This window comes from Perissodus microlepis, chromosome 5, assembly GCF_051167445.1.
Source record: "Perissodus microlepis isolate ML-2025 ecotype Zambia chromosome 5, ASM5116744v1, whole genome shotgun sequence".
Lineage (NCBI taxonomy): Eukaryota > Metazoa > Chordata > Actinopteri > Cichliformes > Cichlidae > Perissodus > Perissodus microlepis.
In genome coordinates this window covers 33,874,528-33,891,566 of record NC_140465.1, presented here as the reverse complement: position 1 = coordinate 33,891,566, position 17,039 = coordinate 33,874,528, and the positions used below count along the sequence as shown (strand labels likewise).

Below are 17,039 nucleotides of genomic sequence, written 5' to 3'. Positions count from 1 at the left end.
TCATACCTGCAAAACATTTCAAAATCCTTGCATTGCGCTTAACATTTCGCACAGCCTCCCAACTTTTTCAGAAACAGGGTGGTAAAATAAATATTCAGGAAGACGCCTTAAGAGCAGAGTGCCTACTGTTTTGTCACTTAGTACGAGTGAATGTGCAAAGCCTTCAGACAGGCTCCACTGTCATTCTGCTGCCCTAATTGGGTCACAGTCAAATCGAATCTCACATGAGCTAGGGCTGCTCTCCATGTGAGTCTATCTGATGCACAAGATGACACGTGACAAGAAGCCTCCCCTTCTTGCGTCTCACACTATTAGATACGTGACATGAGCTTGTCCTCTACTTACAACATCTCAGTGGGCATGTCCTCACCATCAATTATTCATCCGTACGCATGAAAGGGATGCCAAGAAAACAGCAGTGATGCCAGGAAAGTCACCCAGGAATGTTTCAAGCAGAGAAAATGATTTTAGTAGCAGAAGTGAAGTCGAACTGTGGATTCAGTTACTTTTTTTTTTTTTAAACTGAGGATAATATTTATGAATGATTCATAAATTTTGATATGTACTGTAGGAATATGCACAAGCATACTATGTACAAAAATGTACCCTTTTATCCCAGTTGTATATAATGACCATCTTGACAGGTTTTTAAGGTGGCCCAGGAGGAACTTTATAAGCTCAGTTAATCCTCTCTGATCATTCACAAAGCTGTGATTGGTTGACAAAAAGGACAATGACTACAGACCAGAATCATATTCAAATTAAATATGACATTATTTCTATATCCACAAGACCCCAGAATTGTTTGTTTTCCTAATTTTACAGAAGCTAAGCTTTTAACACAAAATGACAGTATTAATCAAACATGTTATATTCTATGTAGGGGAATAATCTGACCAAATAAATAATAACGGTAACAACTGAATGAAGTCAGTTAAAAGTCTTCTCATTTCTCCTCAGGGTGAGCCTGGAAAGCAAGGAGCTTCTGGTGGTCCTGGAGACCGTGGACCCCCTGGACCTGTTGGACCACCTGGACTGACTGGACCTGCTGGAGAGCCTGGCAGAGAGGTCAGGGAATAGCTAGCATGCAGCATGTGTGAATTAGATTCATGTCTGCAACATTAGGGCTCTCAGCTGTTTTCCTCCGACAGGTGAAGTCCGTTACTATGCACCGCCGTTGTGTCATGTTTACATTTGCATTGTGTTTACACCACATTAATATTGCACCTCATTGGAGCAGGTTTATTATGCTGTATTCAGTTAAGGGGACATCTGGTTTGGTGGAAACTATTAACATTTGATTTGGTTCCATTATCTGACAGGGCACCCCTGGATCTGATGGACCTCCCGGTAGAGATGGTTCTCCTGGAAATAAGGTGAGAAGCAAGTCTGGGTCTTATCATCCAATTTTTAATACCCTTATTGATATTTTGGAAACGTTCAAATCAGTATTGCACGATAGTGGCGTAAGACTGCACAACAGCAGCAGCGTGAAGCAAAGCAAAACTGCTGCCAGAAGCCTGATGAGATGCTTTTATAGATTCAGCCTCCTGTAATACACAGTCACATGCAATAGTTTTTAAAACACAATCATATTCACTCAGTGTTTTCTTCGTCTGCTGCGACAAATGATTCATTGTAGAGGTGCACAGTTTTATAAAAATGTATTTATACAGTATATGTGCATTAAATTTTTATTTTTACGATCTGGTTCTAACATCTTTTATCAAACCTTGTGCTTAGGTAGATAGCAGTAATTGAGTTATGCTACGTTACATGTAAATCCCTGACTGTTGTGCTCTCCCTCTGCAGGGTGAGCGTGGTAACACTGGTCCTGCTGGTGCTCCTGGTGCTCCGGGCGCTCCTGGTGCTTCTGGCCCAGTTGGTCCCACTGGCAAACAGGGAGACAGAGGAGAGCCTGTGAGTATTACCTCCAAGACAAGCTAAATTAAAATAGGATGTTCCTAGAAAAGCTGCAGCTGAAGAGCAAAGTTTGTTTGGCCTTATGGTAAATGGTAATGGTAAATGGCCTGCATTTGTATAGCGCTTTTCTAGTCCATAGGACCCCAAAGCGCTTTACACTACATTCAGTCATTCACCCAGTCACACACACATTCACACACTGGCGATAGCAAGCTACATTGTAGCCACAGCCACCCTGGGGCGCACTGACAGAGGCGAGGCTGCCGGACACAGGCGCCACCAGGCCCTCTGGCTTATGAGATTTATATAAGGTGGATTTTTCTCCGCTGGAAATTAGCATATTGTCTGATAGCGAGTGCTGAGGAGTATGTCTCAAGTGTTTTATCCCTGAGTGACCTGTGGTCTAAGAGGAAAATTAAACTCTGTGCTTGCTTTTCTCATTTACATAACATTCAGTCAGTGTACTATGTTAACAATTGTAGACTATTTTATCACAGTTTGCTTCCTAAACGCAGACATATTTGACTGGTATACAAGCATATTGTTGAACAAGGAGGTACACAGCCAGTACACAATGACAAGTACAGAGTGAAGACAAATTGCTAAATCTTGAAAATGAAACTTACTGTAATTATTAATGAAATTTCTACTAGCAGATTATTAAAAGTTAGAATAATCGTTATTTCAAAAATGTGAACACTGTGTTCGTATGGTCCATAATTCCTTTTGTTTCTTTTGTGCTTCAGGGTCCACAAGGACCTGCTGGATCTTCAGGACCTGCTGGTGCCCGAGGAATGCCTGTATGTTTCTTTCTGAAGAGAAACAAAGCTGCATGCCAAGTCTTGAATAATTTCTGGCCTGAATAAACAAAAGAAAATTGGTTTAGCCACAAGGCTTAAATGAACTCTTGAAATTCACACACATATTACCACGCTTTGTTCTCAGGGGCCCCAAGGACCCCGTGGTGACAAAGGCGAGGCAGGAGAAGCTGGTGAAAGAGGACAGAAGGGACACCGAGGCTTCACTGGTCTGCAGGGTCTCCCCGGACCTCCAGTAAGAATCACTTACTGTAAACATACGTCTGCCTCCTGAACTTTGTTGTACACCAGCTCAGTCATTTCAACTAATTCATGCCTTTGCTATAGTGCAGTTTTCTTGTCATCATGCTTCAGGTATTTACTGTATTTCTTCTACTTTAGGGTCAACCTGGAGACCAGGGTGCTACTGGACCTGCTGGACCTGCTGGACAACGTGTGAGTACAAATACTCAACTGTAATAAAAAGTGGCAGTCACTGTGAAAAACCATTAGCTTCTTTAAATGCTTCATCTTCAGACCTTAACGTCTCAAACTGTCTCTGCAGGGACCACCTGGACCCGTTGGCCCTGCTGGAAAAGACGGTTCAAATGGTCTGCCTGGACCCATTGGACCCCCTGGACCCCGTGGTCGCAGTGGAGAGACCGGTCCTGCTGTGAGTGCTTTTTTGTGCTCATTAAATTCATGCTCCTCTTTTTTTTTTAATTTGCTCCGTCACATATTTCTAATAGTTTTTTTATTACTTTTTGCTACATTCTGCAAAAAACAGGTTTGTGTTAAATACATGAGAATGCCAAAGTTGTTTTCAAGAATTGAAAAAACAAGAATGGGACAAGATTGGAAACTGTGCACGACTGTCACGACCTCATGACATCATGAGTGCGAGATCTGAGGTGTTTAGTTGTGTGATGTGAGTTGAACATTTGCGCAAATAATTTCGTAGAACATTATTCGCTGATTTACATCACAGTCAGTCATGACACGATCCTTCCTCTCTGTCCCTGTCGGAAAAGAAAAAACACTATTAGTCGGGGGGGGGGGGGGTTAAATTTAAATCAAAACCATTATATAAATTAACACGTTTTATTTAATTGGTACAAAGAGTAGCAGCAAAATATTATAAAAAGGAAGAAACATAATGTCTACATGGGGGCAAAATTAAGTGGATATAAATGAAATAAGTTTTTTTAATGTTTGTTTTTTATTATTATACCAGATTATAGCAAATTTGTTGTCCTTATTAAAGATATAAGTAGAAGACGTAAAGTCAGTCTGTAAGGAGGGCACACTTATGGTGTAGGAGCTGCAGAAACTTTGTCTGGATTTCATAATTTCATATTGAAGCAGGAATTGTAGGTCCACTGCAACAAGAAATGGACAAATTAAGTGGCAATTAATGGACTGAAAAACAGGGAGGAAAAATTCAGCAAAGGTCAAATTAAATGTGAGTATGAGTGGAAATGAATAACTCGCTTACTACGTGGATGCTGAAAGTGGGAGTGAAGTCTCAGACAAGTTAATAGAAATGAGATACAAGAACAGATTGTAGAGGATTTCCTAAACCCATCAGGAAGAGAGGCTTGACGGGTTTGACAGAAAAGGGCAAAATAATGCAGAAGTGCAATGATTGCAAGACTCAACAAAAAAAAAAAAAAGAAGTATATAACCCTCCCGTTTTTATTCTTTTCTCTCAGGGTCCTCCTGGAAACCCCGGACCCCCTGGTCCTCCTGGTCCCCCGGGCCCTGGCATTGATATGTCTGCCTTCGCTGGTCTGGGTCAGACTGAGAAAGGCCCCGATCCTCTCAGGTACATGAGAGCCGACCAGGCTTCTGGAAATCTCCGACAGCATGATGCTGAGGTCGACGCCACTCTCAAATCTCTCAACAACCAGATTGAGAACATCCGCAGCCCTGAGGGATCCAAGAAAAACCCTGCTCGCACCTGCAGAGACCTGAAACTGTGCCACCCTGACTGGAAGAGTGGTGAGTGACACCGAGGGGAATTGGTTAAATTTGGGGTGAGATGAGAAAGCAGACAGGAATTTTTTGCCATCTCAATTTAGTGAAGTCAAGGTTTGTATTAGCTAAGGTTTTGCAGTTGGGGAGTGTTTGGATTGAGCTGATTTAGTCTGTTTTTTCAATATTAGAAAAACAAAACATTATACAATAAATTTCCAAGTATTATCAGATTTTTAATTTACCAAAGACCGAGAATGATGCGCTCCCATGTTCCTATCTTTTTCCATCTGCAGGAGAGTACTGGATTGATCCCAATCAAGGCTGCACCGTAGATGCTATTAAGGTCTTCTGCAACATGGAGACAGGGGAGTCCTGCGTCCACCCCAAGCCTTCCAGCATCCCTCGCAAGAACTGGTGGACCAGCAAGAGCAAGGACCGCAAACATGTCTGGTTCGGAGAAAGCATGAATGGAGGATTCCATGTAAGTTGCATCAACATTTTTAAATTCTCTGTGCCTGTGAAACGGGAAGCGGATTCACTGCTATGCACATGTTAAACTATTTTAAAAAGTCAATGATATGAAAACAGTGGAGGCAGGTCGGCAGTTCAGCATAAGTATTGATCATTGATTGACACGTCTATGGATTCTGCTGCACGGTGAGCAATGCCTTTTCCATCGTTTTCTCTTAAGTCTATACGAGTCTTACTTAAAGCGAAGTTAAAAAGCATCTTGGTCTCAAGAAGAAACCTTATAAATAAACTTTAGCAGAAGAATAAAAAGCACATTTTGGCTGAGCGAGGACATAAAATCAATGACTCCCTCTTAAAGCCCCTGTATGTAAGGTTTTTAAAATCTGAATCATCATCTCAACAACCAGTAAAAAAACACACATGCGTATAAACTGAACCATAAAAACAATTGCAACTGTTATTCTAACTTTCCCTTCCTTCAATTCCTATGCAGTTTAACTATGGCGATGACAGCCTGGCGCCCAACACTGCCGCCATTCAGATGACGTTCCTGAGACTGCTGTCCACTGAGGCTTCTCAAAACATCACCTACCACTGTAAGAACAGCGTGGCCTACATGGACGGCTCGACAGGCAACCTGAAGAAGGCCGTGCTGCTGCAGGGCTCCAATGACGTGGAGATCAGAGCCGAGGGCAACAGCCGCTTCACCTACGCTGTGTTGGAAGATGGCTGCACGGTAAGACCAGCAATATGGCTGACATCCATACACATTACACCCACACTGTCAGTGAATCGTAAAAACGTAATGAGGGCTGTTAAAAGTGGCTGAGAGAACAATAAAGCTCATACAAATTTGTGTCCACTCACAAAACTAATCTCATTCTCTCCAGTTCTGGAGTAGTTAGAGGTTGTTTAACAGCTGTTTGCACCTGTCGTTTTCGCTCTACAGAGACACACAGGAAAATGGGGCAAGACGGTGATTGAATACAGATCACAGAAGACCTCTCGTCTGCCCATCCTGGACATTGCACCCATGGATATCGGTGGAGCAGACCAGGAGTTTGGAGTCGATGTCGGGCCGGTCTGCTTCTTGTAAAGAACGAGGGATCAAATTAACGAGAAAAAAGAAGTGGAGATTTGAAAAAGAAAATAACATGAAAGAGGAACACACCTCAGATAAAGGAGGCGAGGAAGAGAAAAAAAGAAAAATCAAGACACTTTTTTTTTTAAATGGGACTTTTTTTCTTAGTAGAAAGTGCTTTTCCAAGTTGAACTCCATAGGATATCTGCACTGAATGGCACCAGCACCTGTCATTTGTGATTCATCCAGCATTGCCTCCAGTCAACTCGCCCCTGCCCACCCCAAACCACAGACTGCCTGTTTTCTCCAAAAATGCTACCTCCCCACCTCCACCCCTTCCCCCTCCCCGCCAACTAGTCTTTTGCATATTCGTGAACAAGAAGGAGGAAGTATGAGGAGAGTACAGGAGCATACGTAGGAATTGGAGAGAGAACAATGTGTTGGTGTTATTTATTTATTGTTTAGGTTGAGATCCCTGGTGTGACAGGACTGAGTTTGTTGCTAAGTATTGAAAAGTGGCTTACACACAAATAATTTCCACCAACTCTCTCTCGTACTTCCTCCTCTTTTCTAACCATCCCATCGCTCCTGTACAATATCCACTAAAGAATGAAACAACAACAATCAAGCTGCAAAGAAAGTGCAGGTGTTCCTATTTCTACTGCCACAGTGTGTCAAAAGTTACTGTGTATTATAAATAAAGTCAATGGTGCTATTGTTGTAAAACAGTTTGTATTTTTTATCAGCCAGATACTCACATTTAGTGACCTGTATATATGTATATATATGTATATGTGTGTATACATATATATACAGTTTCTCAGAGAGAGCATGTCGCCCAGGATTTTGGATTTCAGGGTGATAAAAGTCCCGGCTTGCCCCCCCCCTCCTCTTTGCTTCGAGCCTTCGTACATAAACAAATATGGCCCCCTCGTAAATTTTTACAATCAAGTCATGTTCATTTCTTTAAAAATTGTTTTCTTTTTCTTTTCCTAACATTTTTTTTGGTATGTTAAAGCTACCTCACGCTAAAAAAAAGAAGATCTTGACAAGTTGAAACTGAGGCCTTTTCCACCCCAAATCTTTACATCTGTGTGACCAACATGTTGAAGATTTGAAAATTTGATCATTAAAGCCCAGTCTGCTGCCCCCCACCCGCTCTGACCTTCATCCCTCTCTGCTTCCTGCCTTCAGTCTCCTCACAGCACGCGCCCTCTGCTTCGCACTCACGATGTAAAGCGTGTTTGACTTTGTTGCTCCGGTCCTACAGCCAGCCAGAGGGTCCATTTGTGTGAGGTTGTGTATATTTTCTATTATTAATAATAATATTATTATTAATAATAATAGCATTATTATATTATTATGATCATGACTTGTTTTTGTTACGTTTTAATTAATGTAAATTGGAAATAAAAGACAAAACCAAGTCACAGGCTGAAGTTGCGTTTTATTTATGTTCCGTTTTGTTCTCCCCGGTGATGAAATATCTCGTCCTTAAAAAAACATTAAAACATAAATAAAAAAGACAACGTATCATATCTGCCCTGCTTCCATTTTATGTTTCTGTGCCAATATCTGGATGTATTTCCAGGGAAGAGCAGTGATGGATATGGTTTAATTTTGCCTTGACTGATGATGGAAAAAAAAACGTACCTGTGATGGTTTTCCAATCGTTTCCTTCACTTTTCATGCACAGTAAAGTAGAAATGGGAAACACTGCCAACTACGATCAGCTCATACTGTGATTTGTCTTTCTGTACTTCATTTCTATTCTTCTAATTGCATTTTTCTATCTTCAGTAGAAATAAATCAAGAAGCATTTCTATAAACAAAGTAGAGCAATGTTTGTTTTATTTGTATTTTTTTTTTCTGTTTTTCCCCCAACGTCGCTTTTCATGGCTCATTTATTATTGAATGTAATACTTTCCAATATGAGTTTACCCTTGTTTGGATATTTTTGGGTGAACAAACAGACAAGAAAACAAATCACTGGGATGGAAATACATCATCAATAATAATAATAATAACAAAAACCTACAGGAAAAAACCTTTGATTTTTGGGGTTGTTACAATCATCACTGGAGAGACCAGGAGCATTATTATAAAGATATGAAACTGAGCTCAGGCACATCAACACTAGATGTAGGATTTATGACAAACAGCTAACGTTCAAGAAATATTCAGAGTATGTACGGTTACACATACAGTTTATTCACAGGCAGTTTTGCTTTTTAAGTCACATAACGAGCGTCCACCGTTTTATTCTCGTCTTCTTCTTGCCTGCGGTTTACCAACAAGACTGGTTTCACACACAGATCGTAACAATATCAATAACTGACTCTAGTTCTGACAGCATGGGAACAGCGCAGACCTGAACCAGAATCTCTCTCTGTGGGTCCAAAGTAAACAAACCACACTTATCAATATAACACATTAAATGTTGACCTATTCCAGCGTGTGTCTCGGCTCTTCCCACTTTACCAACCCAGCTTTTAGATAAGATAATATTTTATTGTATATAATGACCACATAGACATTTGTACACTTTAATCAATCACATACGGATGATACATGAAAAAAGAAGCCATGCTAGCAGCTCTATGACACTGTATGGCCCCTCAGCACTGTGCTCTGAGCTAAATCCTACCAACATCCTCACAATGACAGTGCTAACATACTGGTATTAGTAGTTTACCATAACCATAACTTAGTTCTAGAATGGACCAACAGGTATTTGGTCCAAAGAGATTTTTTTTTAAGTCATAATTATTACAAATTGATCTGAAGATCTGTGTGGCTCACATACCTATAAAAACATGTTATAAACTAGCTGTTCCCATTAAACCATTCAAAGGAAATCATTGCTGACTGGGTTGCATTGTTGCCCTTGTTTCCAAAGTCTTTTTTGTGTGTGTGTTTGAATACAATGAGAGTGAAAGCTAAAATTATGCCGTAAATAACAAGCTTACTTTTCACCATTTATGATCCCACACTCCAGTATGGAGACACGTTTTAAAGAGGTTGACTAGCAAACTGAAAATAGGGCTTTTTACAGTCTCTAATGCAACAGTGAAGGATGACAAATCCAGATTTATTAAATCACATTGCACACCATCTCCTCACAGAATGCTAACATATTACCACAGTAAATCTGAATTCAATTAAATCATGTGATACTGGGTGAAATGTGGATGTTTATCCAGGCAGGGTTTGTTCTGCATGCGTGCAAAAAGCTAGGCTGAGGATTCAGTGCACCTGCGGTACACCTACAGGAATAGCATTAATTGTAACACTACAATCTGTCGTGTTCTAATCAAAGCAATTTATTATCAAAGTGTTTTGCTTATTTTCACACTGCCTTTTAAAAGAAAATCGATTGGGATAGGGTTGTGGAAAAGAAAAAGAAATGCAGCCCCAAATAATCAGGACTCGAGGTTTTCTACCAGCTCCTCTCTGGATAAATATGTGTATTAATAATTGTTTTCTAAATTGATTTGGACTCTCTGTACACCAGGCGATACTGGGTATGTATACTAAACGGACACAGAATAGTTCACCTCCAGCTCTAATGGATTCCTTAGAGAAAATTTAGATCAGAGGCTTTCCACTGACACATAAACACTGGCTCAGTGCTGATATATTGAAAAAGGCTTAAATTATATCTGTGCAAAATCAATAATATCAAAGTAAAAACGGCCACAGCTATGCACAAAAATGCACGTGTACACGTACGCACACATATTAGACAAGCAATTATAAGATGACACACATTAGCGTTTGCACACTGTCCTCGACCTGATAAACACTCCAGCTGATTAGTGCCTTTCAGTAGTTCATTAAGGGTCAGTTGGTCAACGACTCCTAATTAGAGCTTAATTTGAGATAAAAGAACACAGTATGAAGCATGGTGGGAGGATAAAAGAGGGGGTGCAAGAAAATGTCTTACATGTTACACTTTCACTTTGTACTTTTAGGGATTTTTAAATTTTCTCTCAGTAGAGATGGTGCGATGACTAAGCAAGTATTTGTTTTGTCCACAATTAGCAACAAATATGATGGGAAAGGAAATATGAAGACATTTGCAGGGTGTTCGGGAGCTGCGTTTCCTCTGTGTGTGCATCTTCCACTGCTGGTTTTCTCCATAACTCCACACAGAATTTCAAAGTCAAGGTTGGTAAAAATAACATTTTCATTTAAATTTCAGCTGAGCAGGAGTTTAGAAACCAGTACTGAGAGTATCTGTCTCAGTAGGGGTCTTGCGTGGGCTGGGTAAACTCTTCAGGTACTCCAAATGTCTGCGAGCCTCGGCTTGGTTCTGCCTCACATAGTACACTACATACACAATGACCATGAAGAACCACACAAACATGGTCACCAGCATGGCTACATCAGTGGTCTTCCTCTGCAGACTGCAGAAATTCACCCCAGAGTCCAGCAGTTTAACCAGCGGTTGGCCTGCGTGCTCGCCCAGTGACCCCGGATCCTCCCACCTGCTCCCCTCACCCACCCCCCGCACAGAGCTCTCACATATTATCCCATTCACTGTCTCAGGCTCCAGGTTCAGAGTCTCCATCAGCTCCTGGAGTGTGCAGTCACAGTGCCAGGGATTGTGGTAAAGACGTGTCTTTGCACGAGTGGAACCAAACTCCTCCTTGCTGACGTGCCTCAGCTGGTTATGTGAGAGGTCCAGCAGGCGTAGCTCGGGCCCCAGATGTTGCAGGGCCCCAGAGGCAAGCGAGTCGATGTGGTTGTGGGACAGGTACAGGTCCCGCAAGCGGACCAGGTTACTGAAGGCACTCTCTGGGATGTTCCGTATGTAATTGCGCTCCAGGTGGAGGGAGACAGTTTCTGGTGGGATCCCCTCTGGGATCTCCCGCAGCCCGGCATCCGAGCACAACACCGTGGCCGTGTCCCAGGCACAGTGGCAGCTGTCCGGGCACTGTGGGAACACTTGGCCCCACAGAGCCAAGAACAGGAGTGACACACGCAGCCATGAGTGAAGATCCAGTCCTTTACGTCTTCCTCCACTGAGGCTGTTACATCTCGCCTCACACCAGCCCGTGCACATGGCCTCACCATAGCCTCCTGACACACACCAAGTCCCAGTTAGCCGCACACTGTTGTGCCGGGAGAATCTGACAGATTGAGAGAAAAGAGGTCAGTTTGGAAATGAAGACTCTCTCTCTCTCTCTCTTTACTTAATCTGCAAACACATGCAATCACAACAAATGCTCACAAGGGGAGATTATGATGTTTTGGGAGGAGGGGCAGAAAAAAGGTCAGTGGCTAAAGAGACAGACAGTGAATGAGCTTAAACGCGGCTTATTCCACGAAAGCCCTCCTGTATGGAGAGGCATGTAATACAAATGGACTCAAACATGTAAGAGGACAGTTTCTCTGCTAGAAAATCACCCCTTGTCATGCATATCGAAGAGAAATGTTTGTTAATAACTCTGAAATGAAACTGGACTTTCAGTGGAACCATCAGCAAGTTTTATTGCAGTGATTCCCTCACGAATCACAGTCCAAGCCGTAATGACAGTTTAAGTGATCTAATAGGGTTAAAAATCCTCTCTTCTGCATTAAAGGGACGTAAATCATTATAAAAGATCATCTTAAACCCTCCCATTCCTCTCCTGTTGTGCTCCTCCAGAATAACAAGTTTAAGATGAGAAGGAAAGCATTACATTACACCCATCAATACATGTTCATCTCATTTATCCCTGTATTTATTTCCCCATGATGCCATATCCCCTTAATCATCTTCCAAGGGTGAGGTAGAGGAGATGTGTATTGTAGGATGTAGGTTAGAAAGGGGTTGGATCGATAAGCCCAAGCATTGCCTGCTGCACTATTAACTGCATGAACATTAATCCTGCCCGAGTCCCACAGTGTCAATAAGTGACAGGGCTGGAAAAAAATAACCCAGCAGCAGTCTGGGTGTTAGCATCTGCTCGCTTCTCCCACAGTTTAGAGGCAAAAGTTTAAAAAAAGCAACATGAGCAAAACCAACTGGGACTCTACTTTAAATATGGGTTTTTTTCCCTTTCTTTAAAACAAATAAATAAAACCATGTGGGTCTGTAGGTGGTGTGAGGGCAGCCTGTTCTTGTTTTGTTGACACAAGCATGGCCATATGATGTTCTTGTTCCCAGACAGAAATCACAAAACACTCCTTGAAATTGATTAAAAGACTATCCTCTTAAAATGTCAAGCACCCTCCGCTTTCTCCCCATTTTCATAATAGAATAAAAACTGTCATGTGTCTCTATTGTCCTGACAGCAGGGCTGAGGGTTTCAACGCCAGACTCAAGCGGCCTAGATTTGGATGATATGCCTGAAGGTGACTGGGTGACAGCCCTCTGATGTCCATCAAGCTGCCCTCTGTGCCTTATAAACTGTGCAGAGGATTTGGCTCAGCACTGAACGGTCCGTTATTAACATACTGAATGCAGATGCATGCAAATCCCCAATTAGCAAAAATAATCATCTGCTGCATTAATAAGAATGGGATTGAGAAAGACCGGGGTGGGGAGACTCCCAAAGCAAATACAGCTGTGGTTACAGCTGGTGACTGCAGTTTCCAATTATTTTTTTTCTAATATCCCGTCCTAATTTTAAAAGGCATTTAATCCGAAATAGAAAAGACATTCTCGGAATTTCCTGCACCCAACATAGTTTTTGACTAAATGAACCTGCACCGACATGATAACGATGCCGGTGAAATTTCATGCAGACCTTAGATGACATTAATCTGCGTGAAACAGGTCAACCAGTCTACCCGAAGCAAAGGGCGTCCACAAAACAGCGCTTTCCGTTTGGTGACACTAAATGTGATTTTTCTGTATCATTTTGAAACTTTTGTGCGATAAAAATGAAGTTACTTAAATTTTATGTAGCCTACAGCTTTTTTCTCCGCTTGCCTTATTAGGCTAAAGTTAATGCATTTATTTATTTATTTTAAAAAGAGAGAGAAATTCGCGAAGGATCTGAATGTTAGGGCTCGTTTTTCCAAGTGAACATAAATAAACTCACCTGTAAAACCTGTTCTGGTGAAGTTTGGATCCACGCGGCGGGTGATGATGTGTTTTATTTAGACTCCGTTTGTAGTTTTTCTTCCCACAGACTGGATGAACATCATCATCATCATCCTCTTCCTCAGAGTTGACAAATTTCCCAAAAAGGCAGAAAAAGAAAGACAGACAGAGAATCACCTGAGAGCGCGTGGCGGTCTGTCCCCTGCGGAAGGCTCCATCACTGACTGTCTCACTAGTGGAGGGTAGTTATAGCGATAAAGACGTGGGGCAAACTCTCTCCCTCCCTCTGTATCTGCTTGTGCGCGCGCGCTTGTATATGTGTGTGCGTGTGCGCGCGTGAGACGAAAACAAACGCGGGAGGTGTGCCCTCCACTTCTTCTGTCCCTCACTAGAGCTGGAATCAATCTCAGCTTTCTGAGAAGACGCTGGTTAACTTAATTAACCTATAGATATAATTAGATTCTTCCAACCATTTTTCCAGCAGAATCAGATTGAAACCCAGCCATGCGCACAGTTACACATAGATTAGTAATTTATTTATTCATTTTAAGTAAGCAAAAAAAAAAAAAAAGCCTAATCATTGTTTGATATAGCATGCGAAATAATAAATAGCCTATATCACCCGCAAAGCTGAGCGGACTATTTACAAAAGCTGTCAGGCTGGAGTCCTACCTGCAGCTGTTCACAGTTAGATAAACAGGAGTCCTGACTGATAGAGCTGAAAGCAAAACAGCATTAAAGGGAAAATGCGATTCTTCTAATCACTCCTGTTTTGTCAACGCTTAGTAGTGGAGGTCAAGTAGAAAGAGACTTCATTTGTCACAGTGTGCAGACACAGAGAGTGGATCAAGCTGAAAATGAAGACTGACTTGGACACGCAGGGAAACATAAGCATGGACCTACAAAGGAGCAGCAGAACATATGGCAGCCTTGACATTTTGAATTTCCATATAAATGACATGGAAACACCATCAGACCGGGAGACAAAACAGCAGAAAACAGAGAATGTATGCAGAGAGCAGGCGCACTCTCGGGATGAGTGACCTGCTCCGTCTCTGATTTTCTATTGTAAGCAGCAAGAATATCTGCCCATGTACAGCAGAGCCCTCAGGGGGGAAAGGATGGGTCTGACAGCCATGATGACACCTCGTATCCCTCCTCTGCCTCTACAGCCCGTCCTGCTCCTGCTAAATCTATGACATTCCCACTCCTGACAAATACAGAACGCTCCAAGTATAATGCCTTTTTTTTGCCCCCACATTCCAGCTGAATACTTGTGAATGTTTTGCCCTTGATGGGTGATTGTTTCCATGTTTGCCAGACATGATGCGGCAGACAGGCTGAGTTTTGTGGTTTTTCCAGATAGAAAACAAGGGACAAAGGGGTGCATAATGAGAAAGCACATGGTGGCAGATAGAAAAATCTCCTACTCAAAAAAAGAAAGGAAAAAAGTATTGCACATTGTCTATTTTTGCTCCCTGAACTGAGAGCGAATAGCATGATTTTGGGTCCGAAGTTCAATTTGCAGGAAGAAAAATAAAAGCTGTACCACATGGGGAGAAGGCTATGGAGGGTCTATTTGTACAATATCAGATGAAGATCTTTTAAAGGATGCGCATGCCTCTGAGCAGCGCGATGATGACAACACTGACAATATGAACTCCAAGGAAAACCATCACTGCAGTCAAGTGAAACAGTTTGGCATCATCTGTTTGCTCGGGTGTTGTCCTCAGAGGGGAAAACTGAGCAAACCACACAAATTAGTAAACACAAAGAGGCAGTGCAAAAGATCTGCCAGCCAGAAACAAAAATCTAGCTCTTTCTGTGCACACAGTCCGTGTTTTTGTCCTTTATCTGTGTTGTGAAAAGAAAGGGCAAAAAAATAAAACCCACAAAACTCATGTGGCTATACCTCTCCATTAGGTATAGAGAGGGAGAGGAGGGGGAGCGAGAGAAAAGAAAAAGCAGTGGAGCATTTCTTGTAACTAGCCTGTCATTCTCTCGGGATTAAATCCACTAACAACAGGTCAGGCTGGGGGCAGGTGTTCTGCTGAGGCTCTCAGTAGCCATTTTTCCACAGCGTGGCCAAGTGGGACTCGGTAGTGCTGGAGTCGTCTTAAAAATGCTTACGACCGAGGACTAACACAAAGATCTGGTTTGCTGCTGTGTTGTTAAAAACTACAACACAGATGGAAAATCATCTCTGCTGACAAAACAAAGTATTAAAAAATGTAGCTTTGTAGGGGCTTTGGGTGACAGCAAAAGACTTGCAGCTCGTTTGTTCTGTAGCAGCAAAACCAGCGCATGGGCTAAAATGCAAAGCAGAGCTTTTGAGGACACTAAACATTTAGAATATAGTCACAGAGCACCCTGTGATTTCCTGTGCACAGCAATCAGGCAAGTGCACTTGACCATGAATAAGCCTGAAACTGTGCATGCGAGGGTAAAGTGGAGACTGGGAAGCTCAAATCAATGCATATTAGGCTACACATCAGTTCTTTCCTCCTTTCAATCTGATGCTTCTCTCAAAGAGTCTCCAATTCTGCCACTGTGATGAATGCACCTTTGCTGTGTCCTGCTCCTTTGAGTGAAGCAAGCTGTGAAAAGGGGTTATCTTCTACATCTCCCAAAACAATACAGCATCAGTTGGCAGGGATTACAACACCATGTGACTATAAAAGGCTGTGACAAATGTGTATGGATTGGATTGAGACCTTGGCTCGGGACCAGCACAATAGAGAGCAGAGTAATAACACTAAAACGTGTATCTGTGTGCTTCTGAGACAAAGGTAGCGTGCAAAAGAAGTTGCAAGAGGAAGCGCACATTTCCAAAGCCATTATATATTGTTAGTGCACTCTCAGCCAAATGGTAAACAATAATTCAGCAGCTGAAAGTTGAGAGCAGATATAGATTAGACGATACACCATGAGCTTTATTGTTATGAGCACATGCTGTCTGTGGGAGCTTGTTTTCTTGACATTAGATGGGGGAGGTCTAACGTTTGCCACAAAAAAGTAAAAGCAAGAGCGTGTTAGGAGAAAATTAACTGGATTTAAGAATAAATAGTCTGAATGCAACAAAAGGCAAATGAGAAATACATGAAGCCGAGCAACATTTACAGCTGTAACGTGTCCATTTTATTTTTCACCGCAGTGGCATTTGCACAATGACACCAGCGCTGATGGAAATAAAATACACAGCAATAGAATCAGAGTGGTGCGTTATGTAGACGAAGAGCAGCGGAAGGTCAGACCCGTGGAGAATGTAATAAGGAGTAACAGGTAGCAAAAGGGGGAGGAAATCTGGTGTAATGATGAGAAAATTCAAGCCACATCTACCGACTTTATTACAGGGAAATTGACTGCATGACTCGTCCCAGTCACCCCGTCACGAGGCTTCCTGCCACGCGGAGCACGTCTTTGTGGCGTTTGGTAATTTAATTTATCCAAATTAATCAGGCCTTATTACTGACGCTTTGATCTCGGAGCCAAAGGAAGTGGCCTCTGTATCTCTTTGTAGTGCTACGGTTAATGTCAGCACGCTGGAAATGAAAGGTGCAACCATAGTCCAGGTGTCTCTATAAATCAGCGACTGAAAGGTAAGGCCGTGGTATCTCAGGCTTTGAAGATGCTGGTGTTGTTCGGTCAGATGGCAGCATATTATGGGGCGCGAGCGACAGCCAAGAGACTGGGAAAACAGCAGGTTTATTGCCGGATTCAAGCCAATGCTCAATTATTTACCAAAGACCAAAAA

General features: G+C 42.2%; 2 protein-coding genes across 3 annotated transcripts in view; one reads left to right on the top strand and one right to left on the bottom strand.

Annotated features, from left to right (window-relative positions):
• Positions 1-8,283, top strand: part of col2a1b (collagen, type II, alpha 1b) — a 47,178-nt gene extending 38,895 nt beyond the window's left edge. For both annotated transcript variants that reach the window (XM_084929537.1, XM_084929536.1), the window contains 11 exons: positions 961-1,068; positions 1,323-1,376; positions 1,813-1,920; positions 2,670-2,723; positions 2,869-2,976; positions 3,123-3,176; positions 3,286-3,393; positions 4,433-4,721; positions 4,991-5,178; positions 5,662-5,904; positions 6,118-8,283. In XM_084929537.1, coding sequence (XP_084785663.1) covers positions 961-1,068; positions 1,323-1,376; positions 1,813-1,920; positions 2,670-2,723; positions 2,869-2,976; positions 3,123-3,176; positions 3,286-3,393; positions 4,433-4,721; positions 4,991-5,178; positions 5,662-5,904; positions 6,118-6,264 — 1,461 coding nt within the window. In that variant the 3' untranslated portion in view covers positions 6,265-8,283. The remainder of the gene's footprint in view (positions 1-960; positions 1,069-1,322; positions 1,377-1,812; positions 1,921-2,669; positions 2,724-2,868; positions 2,977-3,122; positions 3,177-3,285; positions 3,394-4,432; positions 4,722-4,990; positions 5,179-5,661; positions 5,905-6,117) is intronic.
• On the bottom strand, positions 7,677-13,529 carry LOC146387709 (leucine-rich repeat-containing protein 3-like). The gene is made up of 2 exons (XM_084929539.1): positions 13,284-13,529; positions 7,677-11,384 (listed from the first exon to the last, which is right to left on the bottom strand). Exon 2 carries the CDS (start codon positions 11,315-11,317, stop codon positions 10,466-10,468), a length of 852 nt encoding a protein of 283 aa, XP_084785665.1. The 5' UTR covers positions 11,318-11,384; positions 13,284-13,529; the 3' UTR covers positions 7,677-10,465.
• Positions 13,530-17,039: the final 3,510 nt, after the last annotated feature.